The sequence below is a fragment of the Natrix helvetica genome (genome assembly GCF_964273705.1).
Source record: "Natrix helvetica genome assembly, chromosome: 3".
Lineage (NCBI taxonomy): Eukaryota > Metazoa > Chordata > Lepidosauria > Squamata > Natricidae > Natrix > Natrix helvetica.
The window spans coordinates 108,736,271-108,758,590 of NC_138549.1; the positions used below are offsets into that span (position 1 = coordinate 108,736,271).

Consider the following 22,320-nt stretch of genomic DNA (forward strand, 5'->3'; position numbering starts at 1 on the left):
CCTAATTTTGCTTGTGGAGTCTGGAGGCGATGCGGCAGAATAGTTTGGGTGTAGCCGATCTAAGTGGGACCTTAACCGGCGACCCAAGAGAAGCTCGGAGGGGCTTCTCCCTGTAGTGGCCCTGGGTGTAATGTGCTGAATTAGCAAATAGTGGTCAACCCGTGTTTGCCAATCTCCCGGGCCCATCCTAGAGATCTTTTGCAGCTCTCACCATTCTCTCCGCCTGACCATTGGAGGCCAGATGGAATGGCGCGACCAGGGCATGCCTGATTCCCTGTGCTGCTAAGAAGGTCTCGAATTGCATGGCCGTGAATTGGGGCCCGTTGTCAGAGACCAAGACGTCGGGCAGGCCGTGCGTGGAGAAAAGTCTCCGTAGTACCTTTGTGACCACTTCTGCCATAGTGGAGGTCATCAGGACTACCTCTAGCCATTTCGAGTAGGCGTCCACAACTACGAGGAAAGTCTGGCCATGAACTGGGCCAGCAAAATCAATGTGCACCCTAGACCACGGTGCTTGAGGTCGCTCCCACTCCTTAGCGGGCGCCTCTGGGGGAGCTGGTCTGGACTCCTGGCACGGTGTGCAGGTAGCCACCCATTCTTCGATCTCCGTGTCCATGTTAGGCCACCACACGTAACTCCTGGCCAAAGACTTCATCCTGACAATTCCAGGATGCCCTACGTGTAAAGCCTCTAATACTGCAATGTGCAGTTTGGGTGGAACAACAACCCAGTCCCCCCACAGCAAACAGCCATTTACAACAGATAATTCATCACGCTTGCAAAAGTACATTTTGAAATCAGACCCAACAGGCCCCTTGGGCCACCCCCTCCACACCCAGTTCAAAATTTATTTGATGGTGGAGTCCTTTGCAGAGTGGCGGGCAACGTCACTGGACGAGGCAGGACCAGTCACAAGGCAGTCAATGAGGAGGACTGGCGTCTCGGGGGTAGTGTCGGCAAGAAGTTCTGGTAGCAGGCAGCGGCTCAAAGCGTCGGCGTGCCCCAAAGTGGCACCTGGTCGATGGACGAGGCGGTAGGAGTAGGTCATCCGCGGTGATAATGACACAGGAGTAGGTCGGTCCCCAGCCAGCAAGCCCAGCAGCAGTTTATGGTCCGTAATTAGTTTGAAATCACGGCCGTATAGGTACTCATGGAAGCTCTTTACTCTGGCCACTGCAGTCAAAGCCTCACGGTCCAGCTGGCTGTAGTTTCGCTCGGCAGCAGAAAAGGTCCTAGAGTAAAAGGCTATGGGAGCCTCGGTTCCGTTGGGCATGCAATGGCTGAGGACAGCTCCGACACAAAACGTGGAAGCATCGCTGGTCAGCACCAATGGCAGGGTCTGGCTGTACTGCACCAGGAATGTGTCTGCTGAGAGGTCTTTTTACCGCGGCAAGTGCAGCAATCTCGGCTCTGCCCCAGGACCACTTCGCGTTCTTTGCCAGGAGACGATGTAAGAGCTCAGCAACGGTGGCTTTCTGTTTAAGAAAGACGCTGTAGAAATTAAGGAGCCCGAGGAACACCTGCAGTTTGGTTTGATTGCGAGGTGTAGGGGCGTCCTGAATCGCTTTAATTTTTTTCGTGATCAGGTGAATCCCAGAGCCGTCGATTAGGTACCCTAAGAATTCAACCCTTGGCACGTTAATTTGGCATTTTTTTTTGAGACAGAGGCCCTTGTCTCTAATTCTAGCCAAAACAGTTCGTAAACGTTTGAAAAGTTGCGCCTCATTTGCAGCCGATACCAAGATGTCGTCAAAATAGGGGACGACTCCTGGAATCCCCTGCAAAAGCCATTCCGTGATGCTTTGGAACAGTCCAGGGGCGATACTAACTCCAAATTGCAGACAGTGACATTTGAATGCACCCCTGTGCATCACAGTGGTTTGGGTCTCCGCCGTAGCACCATCTGCAGACAATTGTTGGTATGCCTGCACCATGTCCAATTTAGCGAATACTTTGCCGGGGCCTAGAGAATGTAGTAGGTGCTGTACAATGGGTACAGGGTAAGCGCTTTGTTGTAGCGCTTTATTGATTGTGCATTTATAGTCCGTGCAGATGCAGACAGACCCGTCAGATTTGACAGGTGTCACTATAGAGGTCTCCCAGCGTGCATGATCAGCCAGCTCTAGGATTCCCTGGCCTACGAGCTTGTCAATTTCCAGATCAATTGTGGGGCGAAGAGCGAAAGGTACTCTCCTTGGTTTTAGCCTTATTGGGGCTATGTTGGGGTCCAAATTAAAAGAGATTGGAGTCCCCACATATTTACCCAGACCGGTGCCGAAGACGTCCTCGAACTCCTTAAACAGCTTGGGAGCGTAGTGAGTCCTCAGTGTCTGCTGGAGCACGGACCAAGCGACCGATTGTAGCGGTGTTGGTTCTGACAGGTCTTTGGCAGTTTCGAATACTTCCCGTCCACAGTAACCGAGGAACATGTTCTTCTTGTGGCCTTCAGAAAGGCCCATGAGGTCGTTGACTTTGAGGAAGCAGTCGAACCTCAGCATATACAAATCCCAGTGCTCGGTGACTGGGTCATACAGAGTCGGTGGGGCATGCATAGCCATTTTGTGTTCTGAGGACGTTTTGAGTTTGCTGCTGAAAAATGGCTGCTCAAAGTCGCGCTGAGCTCCGGGCTGGATTTACTTGCTGGATTGCTCCGCTCTTTTTGGTTCGCCTAGTTGCCTTCCAATCCCATCCTCTTCGCCAGTGTTAGATCGAGTAATGAAAAGGCGCACACAGGCTAACAGTAACAACAGCTCTTAATTAAGTCTGTAGCAACTATGTACAAACCAGCGAAGGTTGAGTCTGACAGCAGCCCTTTTATAGGGAGCTGTCAGACCCTTCGACCAATGAGATTAAACCTCTGTTCCTGCTGGAACACAGGACCTTGGTGGAAACCATTATAGCTGATGCTAGTATCTAAGAGAAGTAGATTGAATTGCTTTCTTTTTGGGGTCTTTTTCCAAAAACCATCAAATTATTTATAATGTTTGCAATAAACATACCAAGTCTTTCACATAATATTTTGGCCTGTAATTTCACCTCTTAAAAAATGCAATACTGGCCCCCTCTGGATAACCATAGGTTTTTTCATTTGTGTAGGCCAGAGCTATAAACTATGATGTGGAGTGAGGAAATGTCAGCCTAAATTTGAATCAGACCTGAGTCTTCTGAATTTTGTACTACTGTTTGCAACTCATGGATGGATGGATGGATAGATATAGATTAGATTTAGATTTATAGATATATAGATTTAGATTTAGATATAGATTTAGATTTAGACAAAACGGATATTAAAAAAAAATATAGAAATGTATTATCTAACATTCTTTCCAAAAATACATAGCAAATAAAATTGAGAGAAATGCTAATAACAACCTATGACAAATTTGCAGAGTCTTATAAAAATGAGAGAATGAATTTAATTTTAGAAATGATTGAACCCCCACTTGTTACTCACCAATCAGTGTGCCGCTTAAAGTGCCTTTTCCTTGGCAGTTGAGCACCCGCAGACTGCGGACATTGGCCCCTTTGGCAACTCCAGCATCCCGTCCATTCACCACACCTGCCATGTGGGTCCCATGGCTATCACATTTACTGGCCTTCCATGAAGCATAACAACAAAGTTTTGCATTTATTGCAAGTCCAAACACACGTAGTAGTAATAATAAGATGTAGGCATCAAATAGCTCTCAAGGCAACGCGCAACTTGAAACATTAAAAGCGAATTGGCGCTTTAATTATAGGTAGTCATGAAAAAGATTTTAAGGCTCATCAATTGGGCATTCTCACCCAATGTGTCAATCTCCAAGTGGAACAAGCTCTTCTGCATTCTCAATGGAGAACGAGATGGCAAACAACAGATGGTTTCAAAGTCTTGGGTAGGAAAGGAGACAGCTACAGGTAGTCCTCAACCTACAATCACAATTGAGTCCAAGGTTTTTGTAAGTGAAACATTTCCAAAGTGAATTGTGTCCCATTTTACGATGTTTCTTTACACCGTTGTTAAGTGAATCACTCCAGTTATTAAGTTAGTGACACAGTTCTTAATTGAATCTGACTTCCCCATTGACTTTGCTTGTGATCAAAGGTGATCACGTAACCCCTGGACACTGCAACCCTCATAAATATGAATTGTTGCCATGCACCTGAATTTTCATCATGTGACCATGGGGATGTGCAATGGCCATAAGTGTGAAAAATGGTCTTAAGCCAGCTTTTTCAGTGCTGTTGTAATTTTGAATGGTCACTAAATGAATTGTTGTAAGTCAAGGACTACCTATATAGCCAACTCTAGCCATCACCCATTTCCCAAATGATTCGCTTGTACCAGCATATTCTAATGAAGGGATAACACTCATCATAGATGCAATTAGAAGCACTGGATCCAGGGAGGCCCCATCATAGATACTTGATCCAACATCTTTCCATTACATTTCTTACTGCTGGTTGGGTTTTAACTCTATAACTATAAAAGTAGAACCTAGCCAAACCTTATGAACCAGATGTTCCAGAATGTGATGGAATATAGTGAGGAGAAGGATCTCCAGGAGGGAGGGGGACATTCCAGGTAAGAAGTAACTCAGTCCAGATGTTATGTGTGAGAGAAAGAGGCCCTTCCCTAATAGTTCACAGACTATTCTGAAGAAACAAGATAGTACAATCCTCAGTCTAGCAAGGTTTTGTTTATAGGTGTGAAGCAATATAGAACTCAGCCTGGAGAGAGGACAGCTGACATCGCGACGGCACAACGTGCGATCTTGGTGCTCCGAGATCGCAGTCGAATTTCTTCCGCTGAACAGTCCATTTGGACCTAAACCGTCCCGCAGAGAGGGTGATTGAGAAGGGGACCTCCTGCTGATCTCAGGGACACCGCAAAGTCCCTGAAAGATCCAGGAATAGCCCTTTTTTTCTGGCGACAGAAACACAGCTAATGAAGCTGCTGAAGTTGGGACAGCTTCAGAACGGGAAGAAAGCGGAAAGAGAAAGTGTGTCGAATTAGTAAGGAAATTTAATTATTAGATAAAGAGACTACCCAAGAAAAAAAATTAAGTTAAATTAAGATTGAAGACAGAAGACTGTAGGCGTCGAAATTGATCTGCATTGAACTTAGTGCGTTATCCAGTTTCTATTTTTTTTTTCACGGATGGAACTTTTGCAGGGGTTCCCTATTTTTTAAACTGAATGGATTAATTCTTCTTATTTTTTCACTTTTGCTTATACCTATGGATTAAAATTCTCATTTTTTTTATAATGCTTGATTGGATTGTTTTTGATCTCCATTTAAGGGTTTTTTTCTTTCTTAAGCTTAGAATATAAAGAAGATAATAAGGATTATAAAGAGGGTTGTAACAACAGGAGGAAAAGCAGTTAAGCTGCCACTTAGAGGCTGGAGGCTGGATACATTGTTTTTTCTTCTTTCTCTTTGATCACTTGAGATTCAAGATTCTTTCAGTTTGTTTATTGACAGTGATAGTAGGAAGAGCAGAAGTTGTTTATACATATGCCTTTTGGAAGTTCTATCACCAGCTATTGGAGGGAAGACAACATTTTGACTTGAAAGATAATAAATGAACCTGTTTGAAGTTTATTAAAATAGCCTTGAACCCTATAGTGGCAGTGTCTGCAAAATTGAAAGAATGGCCCAGCAGGAAAAAGAAACTGTAAAATTGCAAATGATTGTGTTTGGAATTCAAAATCTATTAGTTGTGACAGAGAGAATTGAAAAGAGATTGGAGAATATGGAATACAAAACAGAAAAATCTAATGGAGAAACTGAGGATGTTTACCAAATGAAGAAAGTGGAGGACAGAGTTCAAAAGATGGAAGAAAAAAATGAGCAAAGAGATAAGAAAACTGTGGATACTGACAACAAAGTGAGCGTGGTTGGTAATGGCAAGAGCGGAATATGGAAAGGGGAGATAGATGGATTGGAACTCTACCCCAGACTTCAAAGCACAAAAGAGAGAAAAATTGACGGAGATAAGGAGAGAAATCTTGACAGAAGCACTAGCAATAACCAAAGATAAGCTAATGGAAAGAACAGATGTTGGGTTTCAAGCTTTTATGAGATACAAAAGGAATAATATGTTGTCAAGAGAAGTTTATACAAGATTTATTAAGAAAGTAACTAGAACATTAATGCTACAAATGGCAAGCGATATAAGACCGTACTACTACTGGAAAGATACAGATTGATGCAATGAAAATGTATAATAAAAAATTAAGCTAAATTAGTTTACTAGTAGTATGTATAAAATGAAGCAACAATAGCTATAGTTAAATAATGATTAATAATGATAACAATACATATAGATATATTAGTTTGATAATATGAAATGTTATATAAACAACACATGGAGATTATGAGAGGAGGTTTAAAAGTTTTATCTAGAATATGTTATAAAGATGTATTGTGATTGGATGATCTTAGGATGACTTAATGAAATGTTATCATATAATCCTATTCTAGATTTTGAATATTATATATAAAAGGATGTAAAAACAATTATAGCCAAGTTAAGGTTGAGAAATAATAATTGTTATATACATGAATATAGGTGAATTTAAAATATGCGATTTGATATGAAAAGCAGATGGTGACTATGGAAGAGATGCATGGAAATACTGTAACCAACTGACACACAATTTCTACAATTTATAATGGAATGTATTTTTTATTTTTATGTTTGTTTGTCCTTGTTCAAAAACAAATAAAAATTGTTTTTTTTTTAAAAAAAAGAACTCAACCTGGAAGAATTGCCACGTGTTATTCTTGGTTTTGGGCTGAAATTACCATTTCCAGAATCTCTTGCCAACAGAAAGGAAAGTATCTACCTGGCGGTGAAAGCGAGTGCCATCTTCTTCAGGGACATTCTCAAACTCAGTCACAAATATTTTGCCTTCTATTTCCCGATGGCTGGTCTGGACACCAGTATCTAGCAGATAAACCTCAACCAGTTCACCAGCATCTATAGAGAGAATCAATGATACCAGAAGGATGTGTCCAAGATACTTATTGAGGTAGTTAAATACATTTCTTATTTTGTTTGTCAATATTCAGGAAGATCAATCCTGATTGTGGCAAATTCCATAATCAAATTATTCAGCCAAATATTGCAACATTGCAAGGGTAGTCTTCATTTGAATTTCTTTTGTGCTTTAGCAATGGAAGGAAAATAGTTAAATAGTGTGATTCTATGTCAGAAAGTCAGACTTTAAAATCTGGGTACTAGAAGGTGAACTGTGGACTGCTGTGAATATATGGACATAGTAACTGCATCATAGTTTGTCATTCTGAAGTTAGTTTGTTTTTTAAATAGCTGGGAATGAGAAGGTGTTGCTGGGACTACAGCATGAACTATTTTGACTCTGTCTTCAGCATACTTCTACTGGCAATTGGTGTAAGATCCCCATTGACATCAACATGAGCTTGTCTCCAACCATGAATATCAGGAACAGGGAAGGAAAATGCAATCCTAATAAAAACTATATCCATAGTAACAGATGAGTCTTCCTGCTTTCCTCTCATAATATATTCCCAATCCAACCCAACCCAACTTCTAAGAACTCTTTTAAGATATCCAAAATAGAGCCAAAAGGTCTCCAATCTCATGTAGGTGCTAATCTTTTTAAGCTGAAATACTCTCACTCCAAATAAGGTTTTTGTTTACTTTTTAAAAGATGTTTCATATCTATCTATCTATCATCTATCATCTATCTATCTATCTATCTATCTATCTATCTATCTATCTATCTATCTATCTATCTCCTGGAAGAGATTACAATGGATCAACGATTCTGGACTGGGAGAACATCAGAAATTGCCTCTGAACAGAAACAACTGTCCATTCACTCTGATGGAAACAAGTGGATTACTGTAGTTCTGTAATCCCTAATGAAGAATAAACTCAACTTGACCCATGTTCCATGGCAGAATTTGTATCCCATTCATACAATTCTTGTTGGAATAAATGTCCATTGCTTTTGACAGAGGGTCCCTGCCTGCTTCTGAAAAAAAAATGAGGAAAAGATGGAAGTGGTAGCTTACTGGGGGGATTATACTCATTCAGAGTGTCCTGTTCTGGGACAATCCGGCCAAGATTCCAAGGAATGCTTTGAGCAAACACGTAAGAGTCTTCTTCTATGTAATCCACATGTGGGAGTTTCAAAGCCTGTACAAAAAGAACCAGAGGAAAGTATTGCAGCACACGCAACAGGACCACCGTATATTTTTTTTTGCAAAAAATTATATAAATTATGCAAAAGAAGCATCTTAGGCATCTGTTTCACCACACTATAACACAACTTGTCTCAGATAGGTTGATTCTTGGAGAGCCATCTCACATACAGTACCAGTAAATGGTAAATAATTCTGCTATACATTTTGCAATACGTGTTTCAATCCAGCAGGTAAAGCTGTTTGACATTGCAAGAACCACACAAGAATGTAAAGGACGAATCTGAGAATTGAGCCTTCATTCACCCAATCCATGCTGGCTCAGGAATTCTGGAGTTGAAGTACATAAGTGATAAAGGAGCCACCGTTGCCCAGCCCTGATCCAATCTATATAATATATACCTATAAATATGCTCTATGTTCTATACTCTATACTGGAGGTTTACAATGCAGGTCATATGCCTCCCGGCCCCTCTGGAGGGCCAAATACCTTACTTACTTACACACACATGCACACGCACACATACACACAGAGAGACAGACAGAGATGACATGCAGATAGATATCTGGCCACAAGCATAGTGCACCATAAGAACAATATATTTTCAATGTTCTGGCTTTAGAATGCAGAAGCAAAAAAATGTAAGGATTAAGGGTAGAATGCTAAATTGAATAGAATGGGTAGTTAGAAAAAAGTAAAATATTTCCAGTAATTCCTGGGAATAAAACAAACAACACCAAATACTTTGTATTATAGAAAAATCTTTATTTTGAAGTACTTTTTTGTAGTCAAATTGTTTTGGCCAGGTTCTCTTCTGGTTTTACATATAATCTCCCCCAAAAGGATTCACAAAACTCTCTGAGGGTCACTTAATTATTATTTTATATATTGATCAGTTTAAAGGTATTGGCCACACACCTCCAATGGCTTTTCACTTTCCTTTTCTGATTAATCTTAACTTTCAACATCCCTTTTCCCCTTTACCTTCCTTTCCACGTGGAATTAAATGCCTTGTAGGTCTTAAAAATCTAATGAAATGAGAAAATGTCTGTTTCGAGTGATGGGAGTTGTAATCCAGAAGTTTAAGGTTTGGCTCTATATACCATTGTCTCCACATGGAGAAAGTTGCTTCGCGGAGGCTTCCATCCAAGAATAGAAAATCTCAGCAAAAATTGCCTTCCCCAATGAATCATTTATTTCACTTAAAAAGTTTTCCCCAAGAAGGTGCCTCTGAGTGGGCTGGATTTCAATTCTCAAAATTGCCAGCCAATCAGACCAAGTTAGGGAAGGCCATTCTCAAATGTGGTACATGAGTGCATCGACTTCAGGCCACTGTGTTATTGCACAAGCCTTCTGATCACGTTTGTGTACGAAGCAACCTGGCACCCAGGGAAGCATTAACCAAACATCCCTCCTCACCCTGCTTGCTGGGTCTTGCACCATTATCGGAAACTTTTGAAATGTTTGCACAGAGTCAGCTATTGCTTTAAAAGTTCCCTGATTTTCAAGCTGCAAACCAAAGAGCAAAGGTCTTGCAAAACGCCTCTCCTACCCATTTCTGTGGGAATAAATGGGAACAGGAAAGATTCACCACCGAGATTGCGAAGTGGCTACATAGGACATGGATGCTGGCAGGAATTATGTGGCCTAAGTGGAACTGTGTCTATCATTAGGCAAGTAAGTCACTCCTAAAAACAAGTCCCCTCAACAAATCTGTTCTGACCTAAGCTTCCCAAAAAAGCCAGAGGCAGAATCCTGGTCCCAAGAAAACCCCTTTTATTAAACAAATGCGAATTTCTCTCATTCACATTCAGCAAGGCCTGGCAAAATCTTTCCAGGAATATTTATAACTACAGATCTTATCTAACTTGGAAAGCTGCCATGTAAATGTTTTCCAAATGAGGTGCTATGCAAGGAAAGACTGGGCATAGTCTCTGAGATTCACGGACAGATCTACACACTCCTGAAACAAATCTAACAACCGAACGAACAAATGGTTTCCTGCAAAAGCCCAACCCCCTTTCGCTCCTCTTTTATTTCCTATGGGAAGGGCCAATCATCTTCCACCTGCGACTTTACTCCCAAGTCTACCCTGATTCCTGAGTTGTTCTTCTGAAAGCTCTGCGCATGTGCACACTGGGAACAGGCTCTAGCTGTTCCTCTGCCTCACTGAATCTAGCTCTGTAGGCACCTGATCACAGCCAGACAGCCTTGGCCCCATCTCTGTCGCCAAGGCAGAGCCCTCATCTGAGCCTTCCCCAGCCTCCAGGACTGGCCCATGTTTCTCCCCAACCTCCTCACTGTCCGACTCTGCTACCAGCTTCGCTGGCAGGCCACAACAGATACAGCCTCATGGTAGAATAATCCAGCAAGATTTGTCTCAACCAAACATAGGTCCACTATGCATGTTACCTGTCCTTAACCTTTATATCAGGGGTGTCCAAACTTGGGAACTTTAAGACTTGTGGACTTCAACTCCCAGAATTCCCCAGCCAGCCGCTGGGGAATTCTGGGAGTTGAAGTCCACAAGTCTTAAAGTTCCCAAGTTTGGACACCCCTGCTTTATATAAACGCATAAGTTACATATACACTTCCATTTTTGCAAACATGGCTTCAGGCTACAAAGATATGGTAACTATTGACATCTTTCCTTTATCCATCATGGGTCTGTGAACATTCAGAAAATGAGAGGCATTATCACTATACAAAACAATTTATCAAAACATACTGGTGCACAACCTGAAAAATAACTACTTTGCAATGTTTTTCTATAGAAAAAAAACCCTTTTGAGAAATGCAAAGGAAATAATCAGAAATCAATGACTACATAATATAAAGAAACAAAGACTGGACACTATACCATTCAAAATGGTGAGATGAAAATTTGTAGCTGACGTTCTCAGTGAACTATCTGTGTAAAGTATGTGTTTACATGCCCTGGGTGTGATCGTAGATAAGAATAATCTCACGGCAGCCTTTGAGAATTCTAAAACTAGTATGTCAACAATGCCAACTCAGAGTGGGCTCTGGTTCTTAAGGCAAAGTAAGTATGCATTATGATCATAGCTTAAGCAAATTGCCAAAATACAACTCACTTCCAAGTAAGATTTTAAATAGGCTGGAATGCTATTATATTGAATAACTGCATGTATGTTGATTTTTTGCTGAACAAAATACTGAGTTTTGTCACTGCTGAAAATAAAAATAATTCAGAGAAGGTTACCTCCCACGGCAAGTAGCAACACCTAGCCAACCTTTACTAACCTACGGTTCAGTACTTGAATGGGAGACTCCTAAGAAATACCATGATTGGGAAGAAGGTAACAATTATTATTGCCAAGGAAATGATGTGGGCTTGTCTACACAGTCACTCAAAGTCACTTCAAGAGAATCTTTGGTTAAGATTAGCACAGGTTGCTTGTTTCTATTGATGAGGATGGGTTGGTTAAATATAAATAAAGCCTGTGTTTATGACATGCTTCCCCTTAGTGTGATGCCTTCCACATGTATTCAACATTATCTCAAGCCAGCAATCATCAGCAAGTCCACCAAAAAAAAGATGATTGATTGATTGATTGATAGATAGACAGACAGACAGACAGACAGACAGACAGACAGACAGACAGACAGACCTGGAAGTCTTCTGTAAATATAGTAAAATTAATTCTTCGCAATGAAGACTTGCATTAGACCTCCACAAATGAACAAATTCTGATTTAGAATCTGGTGGAACAAAGCATCTAATTACTAATATAAAGATATTCCTCCCATGTAGAAAAATATTATTTTGATTAAATAACATAGATAACATATTTTTAATTTATTGCAAACACTCCCAGTAAATGGATTAAATCACAATATTGCCAGGTTCCTTTTTTATAGATTCAGTTGCTATTGAGAAAGTTCTGTTAATAACTAAGAAGACATAGTTGATAGCAGGAGTCTCTGCAGGGTATGGTCACAAAAGTCAAGATGGCTGCCATGATAGCTTGCTCAAAGCCCTGCCCACTGTATATAGGTAGTCCTCAACACGTGTCTGTAATTGAGCCTGGAGTTAGTCATAAATCATGCCAGTTATTGACCAGGCGAACACATTTGTGCACAATCCTAAAAATGAACACCACTGTCGCTAAGCAAATCTATTGTCTGCAAGGGGAGATTTTTCCCAGAGTCTGCAGAGGAAAGTGTAGAGCCAAATATCGGTCAGGATGGGGGCTCTGAGAATGCTAGCCTGACGGAGCAGCCTCGGCTGGGTCCATCGGACCAGCGATAAGGCCGAGGCTGTGGGAGGTGAGCTGCAGCGAGTTGGCCAGGAGGCTCCACATGAGGATCGGAAGCAGCTGCAGCCCCTTAGCAAAGAGGAGGAGGTGCAATCCACACCTCCTCCTGGTCCAGGGACACGTAGAAGAAAGAGGAGACAGGCATTAACATGGTCAGCTAGACTATTTCTCATGAAAGGGGCTGCACCAGTGTTGCCTACTTAACACCGCCCTGCGGACTTGAGTGTTGCTGGAGCAACATGTCCAGTTCTGTGCCTCATGTGCCCGTGCCTTGTCTCCTGGCTTATTTGACTCCTGGCCTGCTTTCCTGGACTTTGGAAATTGGCCCATTGGAATTGGTTGCTTTTCAAGGACCTGTTTTAGAGGTTTGAATAAACACCTATAGAACTCTTACCATATCAGTTTCCAGCAAACAAAATCCTAAATCACATTGCAAATAGCCATAAATGTTGTTTTGGGTTGCTCAGCACCCAAAATACAATCACATGACTGGGTTTCCTTTGGAACTTCAAATCTGGGTCATAAATAACTTATGATGACCAGTCATTAAGGGAGGATTGTGTGTATGTACACCACCCATTTTTTATGTATAGACTCCCACGTTTCAATGGCATATTAGCACATGGACAATCAAGTTAGATCTGAACTTACCATATGCAACACATCGCTGCTCATCTTGACAACAAAGCCCTGGATTAGCTCCTCAAAGATATGCAGGATTTTGGTCATGTAGCCATGCTTGGCTGCTCTGGCCTGCAAACGCTTGGCAGTTTGTAGGGCTTGGGATTTAAGGGATTCCTCCTTGAGCACCACAATATAATGTCCAGATAAGCGCCATGACTCCTGGGTTTAGACAAGAAGAAGAGAACGGGTCAGAGGGCAACCAAAGCTTGGGTGAAACAAAAATCTCTGTTGGTAAAATGCAGTAATCAAGTGGGGTGCATTGATTTAAAAATACTCTTCCAAAAAGGTTGAATTTCAAGTCCCATAATCCATTGGTTGGTCATTTTAGGGGAAGGATTCTGGAAGTTGAAGTACACTTCAGTTGTACCAGTTATAACTAGAGATTTATAAAGAAAAGTGACAGTTTACTCCCTCTGTGAACAAAATCACTGGTAAATTACATGGACTGGGTCAGTTCCACTCCTGAATGAATGAAATAGCCAGAAAAGTCATTCTAGAGCAGGGGTCCCCAACCCCTGATCTGTGGGCCAGCACCAGTCCGTGGCATGCCAGAAACCAGGCCACACAAACAAGGGAAGCCCCATCTGTGGGATAAAGGCAGCACATGACCCCCCCCCCACACACACACACTGGGGACCACTGTTCTAGAGAAATTGTTTCTTTTCCTGAATTTCTATGCAATGTAATCTCACTAAGCAACACTATTACACTCCATACGCATTTTTATCAAACGATGGTAAAGAAGAAACCCGGGATTTCATATTCATATCCATATCCATGAATCAAGATTAGTATTTCAAATCCCACTCTATCCCTAATTATGCCCTAGATATTGTATATTTGCTTATCTGCTGATTCATTGGAGGAATGCCTCAATTTCTTATTGCCTTCAAATAACACATTCGACAACTGCTATCCTGGTTTAACATTCCTTCTGTCTAATTATGGACTCCTTTAATTGGTTTTGTTTATGAAAATAGAGTTGTTACAAACTTCGAAGAAACTCAAGGGAGAAAAATCAAATAATACTGCTTTGGCACTGCTGATGGGAGAAGAAACAAGTATTTGGCAATTTACAAATCACTCCACCCATGTCAACTGAAGAGACAAGTCTTGGATGAGGCTGGGGTAGAGATGGGTTTTTGCTTTGACTAGACTGGCTTGACTAGACTATAGCCATCAGTCAAAACTCATTCTGCTTTTGTACAAGTGTTTTTCATGTGGATTTGCCCATCAGCTGATAATTGGGAAGGTTTTAGATCCAGTGTAGTGCTCTTGCAAAAGATCACTAAACCTCTGTTCAAAAGGAGCAGAACAGGAGTTTCATGCTATTCCAGAAGAGCTCTAAAGTGATGCTTAAAAGCAGTTCAAGCAACAACTAACAAATAGCAACTGTGCCAGGGAGCATCAAAGAGACAGCACCCTCTTCCACCCCACCTCACAACTCCACCCTAACACGGTTGATTAGATGCTGTTCAAACTGGTTCTGGTCTCAAAGGTAGGACTCAGCTCAAGAAACCTGGCAGATACAGAAAGGGAGCCCGCTTAAAAATATAACTCTCCTACAGTCCAAAAAAAAAAGGCCCTCCAATCCCCTGATTTCCCTTTGAAATAATGTTTGTTTAACCTGGCAGATTTTGCACAATTTATGGTTCCTTTAGGGTTGGAATAAGGGGATAATACTTTTATACCCTATCACAAAGGACCACTTAACCCCCATGGGTCAGAGGCAAGATGAAGACCAAAAAAAAGTCACTGTCAGGTGTATTTGTGCCATTGTTTGGTGTAAAAGAGAAAATGCCCTCCGTCTCAAAGAGATAAAATACCTGTGAATCTAGAAACCCCATTGTGACTTGCTTGCCTGCCCTTTTCAGTTAATATCCCTGATCCAATATTGAACTAGAACTCTAGGATCCTGTAAAGCATCCGCTAAAAAGTTTTGTGTGTGTCTTACAGCAATTAAGCAACTTAGTCTCCATCACGCATCATTATTTTACCATCCTTCTCTGCTGGCTGGTGCAACCAGTGCATAGGAATCAAATACTCAGAATAAATACATTCCAAACAAACAAAGAAGGTTCAGAGGTGCCTTAAGACAAATCAAGTGAACATAATGCTGTGTGGTTGATACATGTTCCTCTGCTCAAATGACTGCACCTCCTAGATCCAGCAGCTTAACTTACATGCATGAGTTCCTTTTTAATTAAGAATTGCCCATCAATTCTTAAGAAAACACAAGGACTTTTTCAGGAATTTGGGGTTTTTGAAGCAGGATGCTACAGGCATGCACTTGTTGGAAAACAACGAGGAAGTAATAGTTACTCACTCTCCAACCCTTGCCCACAATTCTTGGCAAGGAAAGTTTATGGGAGTGTTACTGCATCACATCAACTGGGGAGAGCTGCCTTAGGTCACACACAGTCAAAATGATTGATGACTGGCCAATTTTCTAAAATGAAAGTTTTTCTTGCTGCACAGAACATCACATTACAGTACTGTTGTGCTTTATTCTAAAAACCATCCAAGGGAGCTTTATTGTTTCATAAAGCATAATGGCAAAGTAGTTTATATTATTTCTTCACCTGCAACTTATTAGTATGATCATCCAACCTTTTCTATGTCAGAATAGAGTTGAACAGGGTTAAGAAGATGCTATGCTGTAAATCACTGGTGAGTCACCAATTATAGTTACAACATATCCAAGCAATTTTTTAATAGAAAAAAATAAAACGATCTGGTGTCACTCTCCCCCCGCATTGCTAGTTTTAGGCATAAGTTACACTTGGGATGGGGAAGGCTGAAGGAGCCTATCAAAATTTCAGATTTTTTAAATTTAGTTTATTATAATTTTATATCTGAGAGTCTCCAAATTAAACTTCCTGTATGGCATTCATGATCCTCATGGATTAATTAATTAAGATAGTTTTTGTTTATGTATTCCTACGTTTCTATGCAGACAGCGCCTTTCTCCATCCCATCATAGCTTTGTAATGCATCTTCATAGCATTTCTGCCATATTGCACAGCCTTATTCCGTTACTTCTACATTTTCCCATAACTGTCTTAGGGCCTCTAGACTTGATTTTAGACTTGTCCAAATCAAGCCCTGCCTGTCATTTTCTCACAGTGTGAGCCTTTCACGGCAGATGAGACAAGGACGACAGATTATGAATGGTAATGCTACTTTATTACAAGATTATGGTAATGAATCTTGTAAGTTTGAATGTGCTTCTCTCCCTCTTCCTTTATCTTCATGAGAACTAAGGTCATGCCTGAGATGTTTACTTAGATTACATTTCTGCTCTGGACTCAGATGTTTTTCTCTGAGCATAGCCTGGATTGTGCTTCTCCTCCTCCTGTTTCTCAAGGTTATTCCTGTAAGGGATTACTAAAAGCACAAGGGAAAGTGTGTGCCATCCGACTCATCAACCCCATCATTTCAATTCTCATCATGCCTTCCATCAGACGTCCAAATATGCCACAGAATGCCCCAGGTAAGGGAGAACCCCAAGTCCACATGGAGTAACCCAAGGTTCAAACGGAAGGAAAAATAAACAAGAGGGCACCAGCCATGGCACTCTTGTTAGTCTTGTCCTAGTGACCCCTTCCTGGGAGGCTGTTTAAAATACCAGGTCCTTGTTCTGGAGCAAGCTAAGCAGACTGCAGTGAAAGATTGTCCAGAGTCATATGCTTTGTGACTAGATGAATCCAGGCTCACCTTGCGTGGCATTTATAGTGGGGCAGTTTCAAGGCAAAGAAACAGAGCTTCCAATACTTCTCTTTTGGAACTGACAGCTGTACATAAAGAAATCCCAAATCAGCAGAATCAGGAGATTTCAGAAGGATTGCAGTATTAACAACTGCCCCACATCTCCCTTCTCCCTTCCCTTTTTATTTTCTTTTTGACATTTAAGGAGGGCAAATTCATACAATTCCACAATCGTAACCCACTTCACCTACACTACAGTAGCCTAACCTCCCTAGAAGATCCTGTACCTCCACTGGGCGTATTCCGAGGGAAGCGATCGTAACGGGACAGCTTGAGATCATCAGATCGTTGCCCCAGGCAGGTGCATTTCCTCATTAAGCAGCGTCCCCTCCTGTGGCATCAGTGTTTGGACCCGACGGTATAAACCGCGGAGGGTCCCAAACCAACCCGGCGAGATTCTTCGCGTCCGCACGAAGCGGCGCTTAAGCTGCCTTGCCCGGGCGAGCGATGCGATCGCTACACCAATCGCAACCGGTAGCAGCGCCGCTTCTTTCCAAACCGTCACCAGGACTTTACCGGGAACGTGCATCCTGCCAGTCGCGGGGACAAAGGGGGAAAAGCCCTAACTCCGAGGTGGGGAGCTCCACCCGCGTCTCGGTCCCCCTTCCTTTTCGCCTCCCCTCCCGCCTCACCTTATTGCTCCGGTAGAAAGCTGCGGGGGAGCTTCGGTGCCGGGCGAATTCGGACAGGTTCTCCTCCTCGAAAGCAAAGGAGCGCATCAGGTCTTCGCCTTCGTCCGCCTCGTAGTGAGCGGCAGCCGCCGGCGCTGACCAAGCGAGCGCGCCGACGAGCAGCAGCAACCGCGAAGCGCGCCAAAAGCCGCGGCTGCCCATCGCGGCGCGCTTTGCAAAGCGAGCCTTGGAGAGCGCGGGAAACCCGCAACGTCGGCCTAGAGCCAAGTCGAAGGAGAATTCCCACGCCGAGAAGAGCCAAGAAAAGGGCGCCAGCAGAGCCAGCAGGACGGAAAGCGAGCCTGGTTTTGGACCTGGACCGCGCGACCGACTTGGGTTTATAAACTGCCCTTCGCTTTGCGAGTCACTGAGGAATAGTAAACGCTAACTGACCATCCCAGCGAGTGCGCACACTCACAGGCGCAGCAACTCCGCTTGCTTTTGCTTTCCCTCCCCCTGGGCCAGATGTTCGCGTGCTCCTCTAAACCTTTGGGGCGGGGATGTGCCGGATCACGCCACCGTTTTCCCATCGGACCATCCTATCTTGTTAAACATTAATTGGAGTTTTTTCTCATCCATTGAGATTAAGTTTCTGCCCCTTTTTTGTTTGTTTTCCTGGCGTCATATTACAAGGATCTTTATATTTAAAAAAAAAAAATCCCAACGAGACAAATGCCCGTATTTCTATGCCTGAACACGATGAGAAAATTATGCCTGGAAGCAAAGGAGGAAAAAAAAAACCGCCTCTTCTGCAGAAAGTACTTGAGAACATTTTGTTTGCTTCCAACAGGCATCGCGGTTTTGGTGAACCTTACAACTTGTTGTTAAACTCGCGCCGAGGCTAAAAGTCACCGTTGCGTTCAGTAAATATTTGACCCACAGTCAAAGTTGAGGTCCGTCAGTTTTACCGATGACCAGCAGCAAATGATTCCATATTCTGGACCAGAATTCTTTTTTTTTTTTTTTTTGCCTTGCCGAACTGGGCTGAGACCTTTCTGCAGGTAACAAAAAGCTTTATTCCTCAGCTCTGTGGGTCTTTTGCAGGACACTATTTTAACTTGTGTAATTCATCATCGAAATATACTTCCCTTTGAATTCTTATCTTAAACAAGGAGATAAACTCAGTGACCTAAATGTTCCCATCTAAATTTGCAGATAGCTCAAATCTTCACAGCTTTAAATGGAATCCTTTAAAGGCATCTATAAAAAAAATAAACTAATGAGTGACTTCCTAAGGTACACAAAATATCCCCATAACACTGCTAGGCAGGTTTTTAAGAATAGAGTGGACAGTCATTTGCCTGAAATGGTATAGGGTCAACAGGGGGCTGGACTAGAAGACCTCCCTTTCAGATCTATTCTGACTGATTGACTTAAAAGTGGTTTTTAATATTTTTTTAAACCATCTGTTGGAAGAAACGTCCATCTGGGTTCAGTTCCAATTGGGGAAAAAGACACTGGATTCATGGAAGTTGCTTGGAAAGAAGGTTTATTGATGAACAGTATGGCTTGAGATGCTGGGCAAAAAAGGGCAGAGAGAGATAAGTGCCTGAGTTTTATGCCCTCTTTGGGCTTTTGAGTTAAGGTCTATTCAATTTAAAGTTACTTGAATTAACATTTTCAGAAAGTAGGCTGGTTGCTCCCCTCTGTGGCATTGCATTGCACATCACTCCGTCTTATCTCCTATGCTCCTTAATAAGTACATCAACCCACTCAGATGTGGTCATTTGGGTATTTGGAAGGTTTTGTCACCAATACACAGATACTGCATTGTTCTTATTTCTCTAACATCCCTGATGTTCAGTTGATGCTGGGCTTGGATTGTCTTTGAAAACAAATTTAGGTTTAATCCAGATTACCTGCAATCACTCTACTGGTTGGCTCTAACCTCAGAGCAGATGGTGTGTGTGTAAACGGAACCTTTTCTGAAGAGTTTTTCACTTCACCAGAAATGTTAGGTAAATAATTTGAGCACGGAACTATTATTGTTGTGATTTGGCAAAACAGTCCAAATTCAAGTTTGTCCCCAATATCTGAAGCCTTCTTAATGGGGTCCGTAAAAATCAAGGTTTTATTGAACCAAAAGATGGCTGCAATTATTGCTCTAGCAATCTGTCAGATTAGCATGAGTCCTAAAATGGTGCAGGAATTTTAACTAAGAAACTGGGATTTACAATTTGCATAGACTCCATAAGATATATGGATTTATATATTTTTTTCTCAAACTATATCCAAATATGATGAAGTAAATATTTTTATGTAGAGAGGCAGATTAGTCTAGTGGTTAGGGCATTAGACCAGGGATGTCCAAACTTGGGAACTTTAAGCATAGCTGGCTGGGGAATTCTGGGAGTTGAAGTCCACAAGTCTTAAAGTTCCCAAGTTTGGACACCCCTGCATTAGACTAAGAACAGAAAACCTAAGCTCAAGTCCTACCTTATTTTGGGCTAATTACTTCCTCAGCCCTAGGAAGAAGGCAATGGCAAATCACTTCTAAAGATGTTGACTAGGAAACTGATGGACATATCCATTAGTAGGAGTCAAGACTGATGTAAGACATGCAAAAAAAATGCAGCTAACTGATTTCAGTAGCTATAAATCAGTGGCTTTAACACCTGGCTCATTGAGAATTTGGGCTAAGATTAATGTACCCAAAATGAAGCCCATTAAAACCAATTTATACTTTTAAGAGGGATTTAAATTTAATTCATATTAGACACTTTACACACTAAAATGAATTACTGAGGGTTTTTTATGACAAATCAGGTTACCTTTAAATTAAAGGCATCCTGGTTTATTATATAAAAAAAATCTCGAGTCATTTGATTCTAACCAAATGTTATAATCATATTTTAGCGTTCTTATCCAGCTGGTCTTTCAGATAATTTCTGGGCCCAGTTTTGAGTCCTGAAAAGTTATGAAAGAAGCCTCAGGGCTTAATGAGTTGCACCACTTGAGCTCTAACACTATCAATGGAAGCACTTTTGGGAATTTCGAATCTCGGAGCATGCAGAAGCAAGGTCAGCAAAGAAAGATCAATGCCTATTAATTAAATACTAGCAAGAGAGTGACCATAAACAATAAACATATATTTTTCCCCTTATGCTGTTTCATTATATCCAGGACAGCAGTGAAATTCTGGACAAGTATTTTATAGTGCTAGAGAAAATTGGCAGGAAATAAAGTCCAATGGCAGGAACTAAGTGGAAAGCTTTGGTTGGAAAATCTGTTCTGTGGTCTTCTTAGAATGTTTGAAGCCCACTTTAAAAAAAAACACCCACATGTTCTGTAGCCTTTAATTTTATGATTTTAGGTTTTATGAGTGACTGCTTTGGTGTTGGATACCAAGAGCTTCTTAAAGCTGATCCTGTGTGATTTGTTCCAAGCAGTTATGCTCTGCAGGAAGAATAAGGCAACATATCTTCGCATAATCCCTGACCTCCGGTCCTTCCGACGCGCCCTAAAAAGTTGGCTTTTCCAGCAAGCCGGCCTAGCCTGTTAATTTTATCTCATTTTTTAAATGTATTGTCCTATAAATTGAGTTTGATTTTTTGGATATGTATTTAATTTTTTTAACTTTCGGGATGTGTGTTTTTTAATGTTGTACGCCGCCCTGAGTCCTTTGGGAGAAGGGCGGCATATAAATCCAATAAAACAAGCAAACAAACAAACAAAGAAAAGAGAAGAAGGAAAGGAAAAATAAGAGATTTGTTAAATGTTCACAGCACGGAGGGAAAGGATGACCACTAGAACTGTGACAATCATGTAATACAGTACTTTATGAAACAGCCAAAATACTTCCAAATTCCTGTCCAGATGTTGAAATAATGAATCTTGTTGAAGAACCATGGTTTTGAGGGTCATACAGAATGAAACAAAATACCTTAACTCTGGACATATTGAAGGATATTTTTGAATAGTGGACCCAGAAGTTAATTTTAAGAGGGTCTGCCTCCATAGATCAGTATTTAAAAGTGTTGTGGAAGAAGAACAAGTTTTACTGGACAAAACTAGAATTCATCTGAACTTGGATTTTAAAATGACAAGCTACAAGAATAACATGGAAAAAGATAATACATTGGATATACAAACAAAACCAGCATACCCTAATAATTAATATACATATATAAATAATAAACTAAAAGAGTGCCCTTAATTAACTTTCCTGTATTGTATTTACAAAACAAGCTTGTTAAAAGTGTTAAATAATTTGTGAAAAGGGACAAAGAAAAAATGAAAACAAGTTCTAGGACATTGTTTGGAAGAATTAAAAGTTCAATATTGTTAAAGATAAAAAGAATATAAAGTTGGCTTATTTGATCAAGATTAAAATAGATTCATTGCTGAGTCCTTAATGGACTTTTGTTGACCAAGATTGAATGACAAGACATTAGGGATTTGTTTATAGATAACATGGGATATGGGGATCATATCACATCTCTTATCCATAGAAGGTAAAAAGAACTACTAAAATTGTGTATATTTGTGATGTAGGTAGGAAGTAACTTCTTCAATTACATCTTTTCCTTACTACATTCTTATTTTCCCATTTCTCTTTCTCTTTTTTAGTTTTTATTAGTTTTTAACTTTTACTTATAATCTTTAATAAAATTACTATTAAAAAGGAAATTGCAAAACTGGATGGGAGATTGCATAGAACAGAACCAGGTAGGATGCATAATGGTTTTTCCTGTCATGATTCTTCTAGAGCTCAAACAACCTGCTTACTTTTTTTAATTTGTT

At 41.2% G+C, this 22,320-nt stretch overlaps 1 protein-coding gene across 1 annotated transcript in view; it reads right to left on the reverse strand.

Moving 5' to 3' along the window:
* Positions 1–18,627, reverse strand: part of PCSK9 (proprotein convertase subtilisin/kexin type 9) — a 33,577-nt gene extending 14,950 nt beyond the window's left edge. The window contains exons 1-5 of the mRNA XM_081949606.1: positions 17,539–18,627; positions 13,106–13,297; positions 8,045–8,168; positions 6,832–6,965; positions 3,455–3,596 (exon numbers count right to left, since the gene is read on the reverse strand). Coding sequence (XP_081805732.1) covers positions 3,455–3,596; positions 6,832–6,965; positions 8,045–8,168; positions 13,106–13,297; positions 17,539–17,739 — 793 coding nt within the window. The 5' untranslated portion in view covers positions 17,740–18,627. The remainder of the gene's footprint in view (positions 1–3,454; positions 3,597–6,831; positions 6,966–8,044; positions 8,169–13,105; positions 13,298–17,538) is intronic.
* Between the last annotated feature and the right edge of the window lie 3,693 nt (positions 18,628–22,320).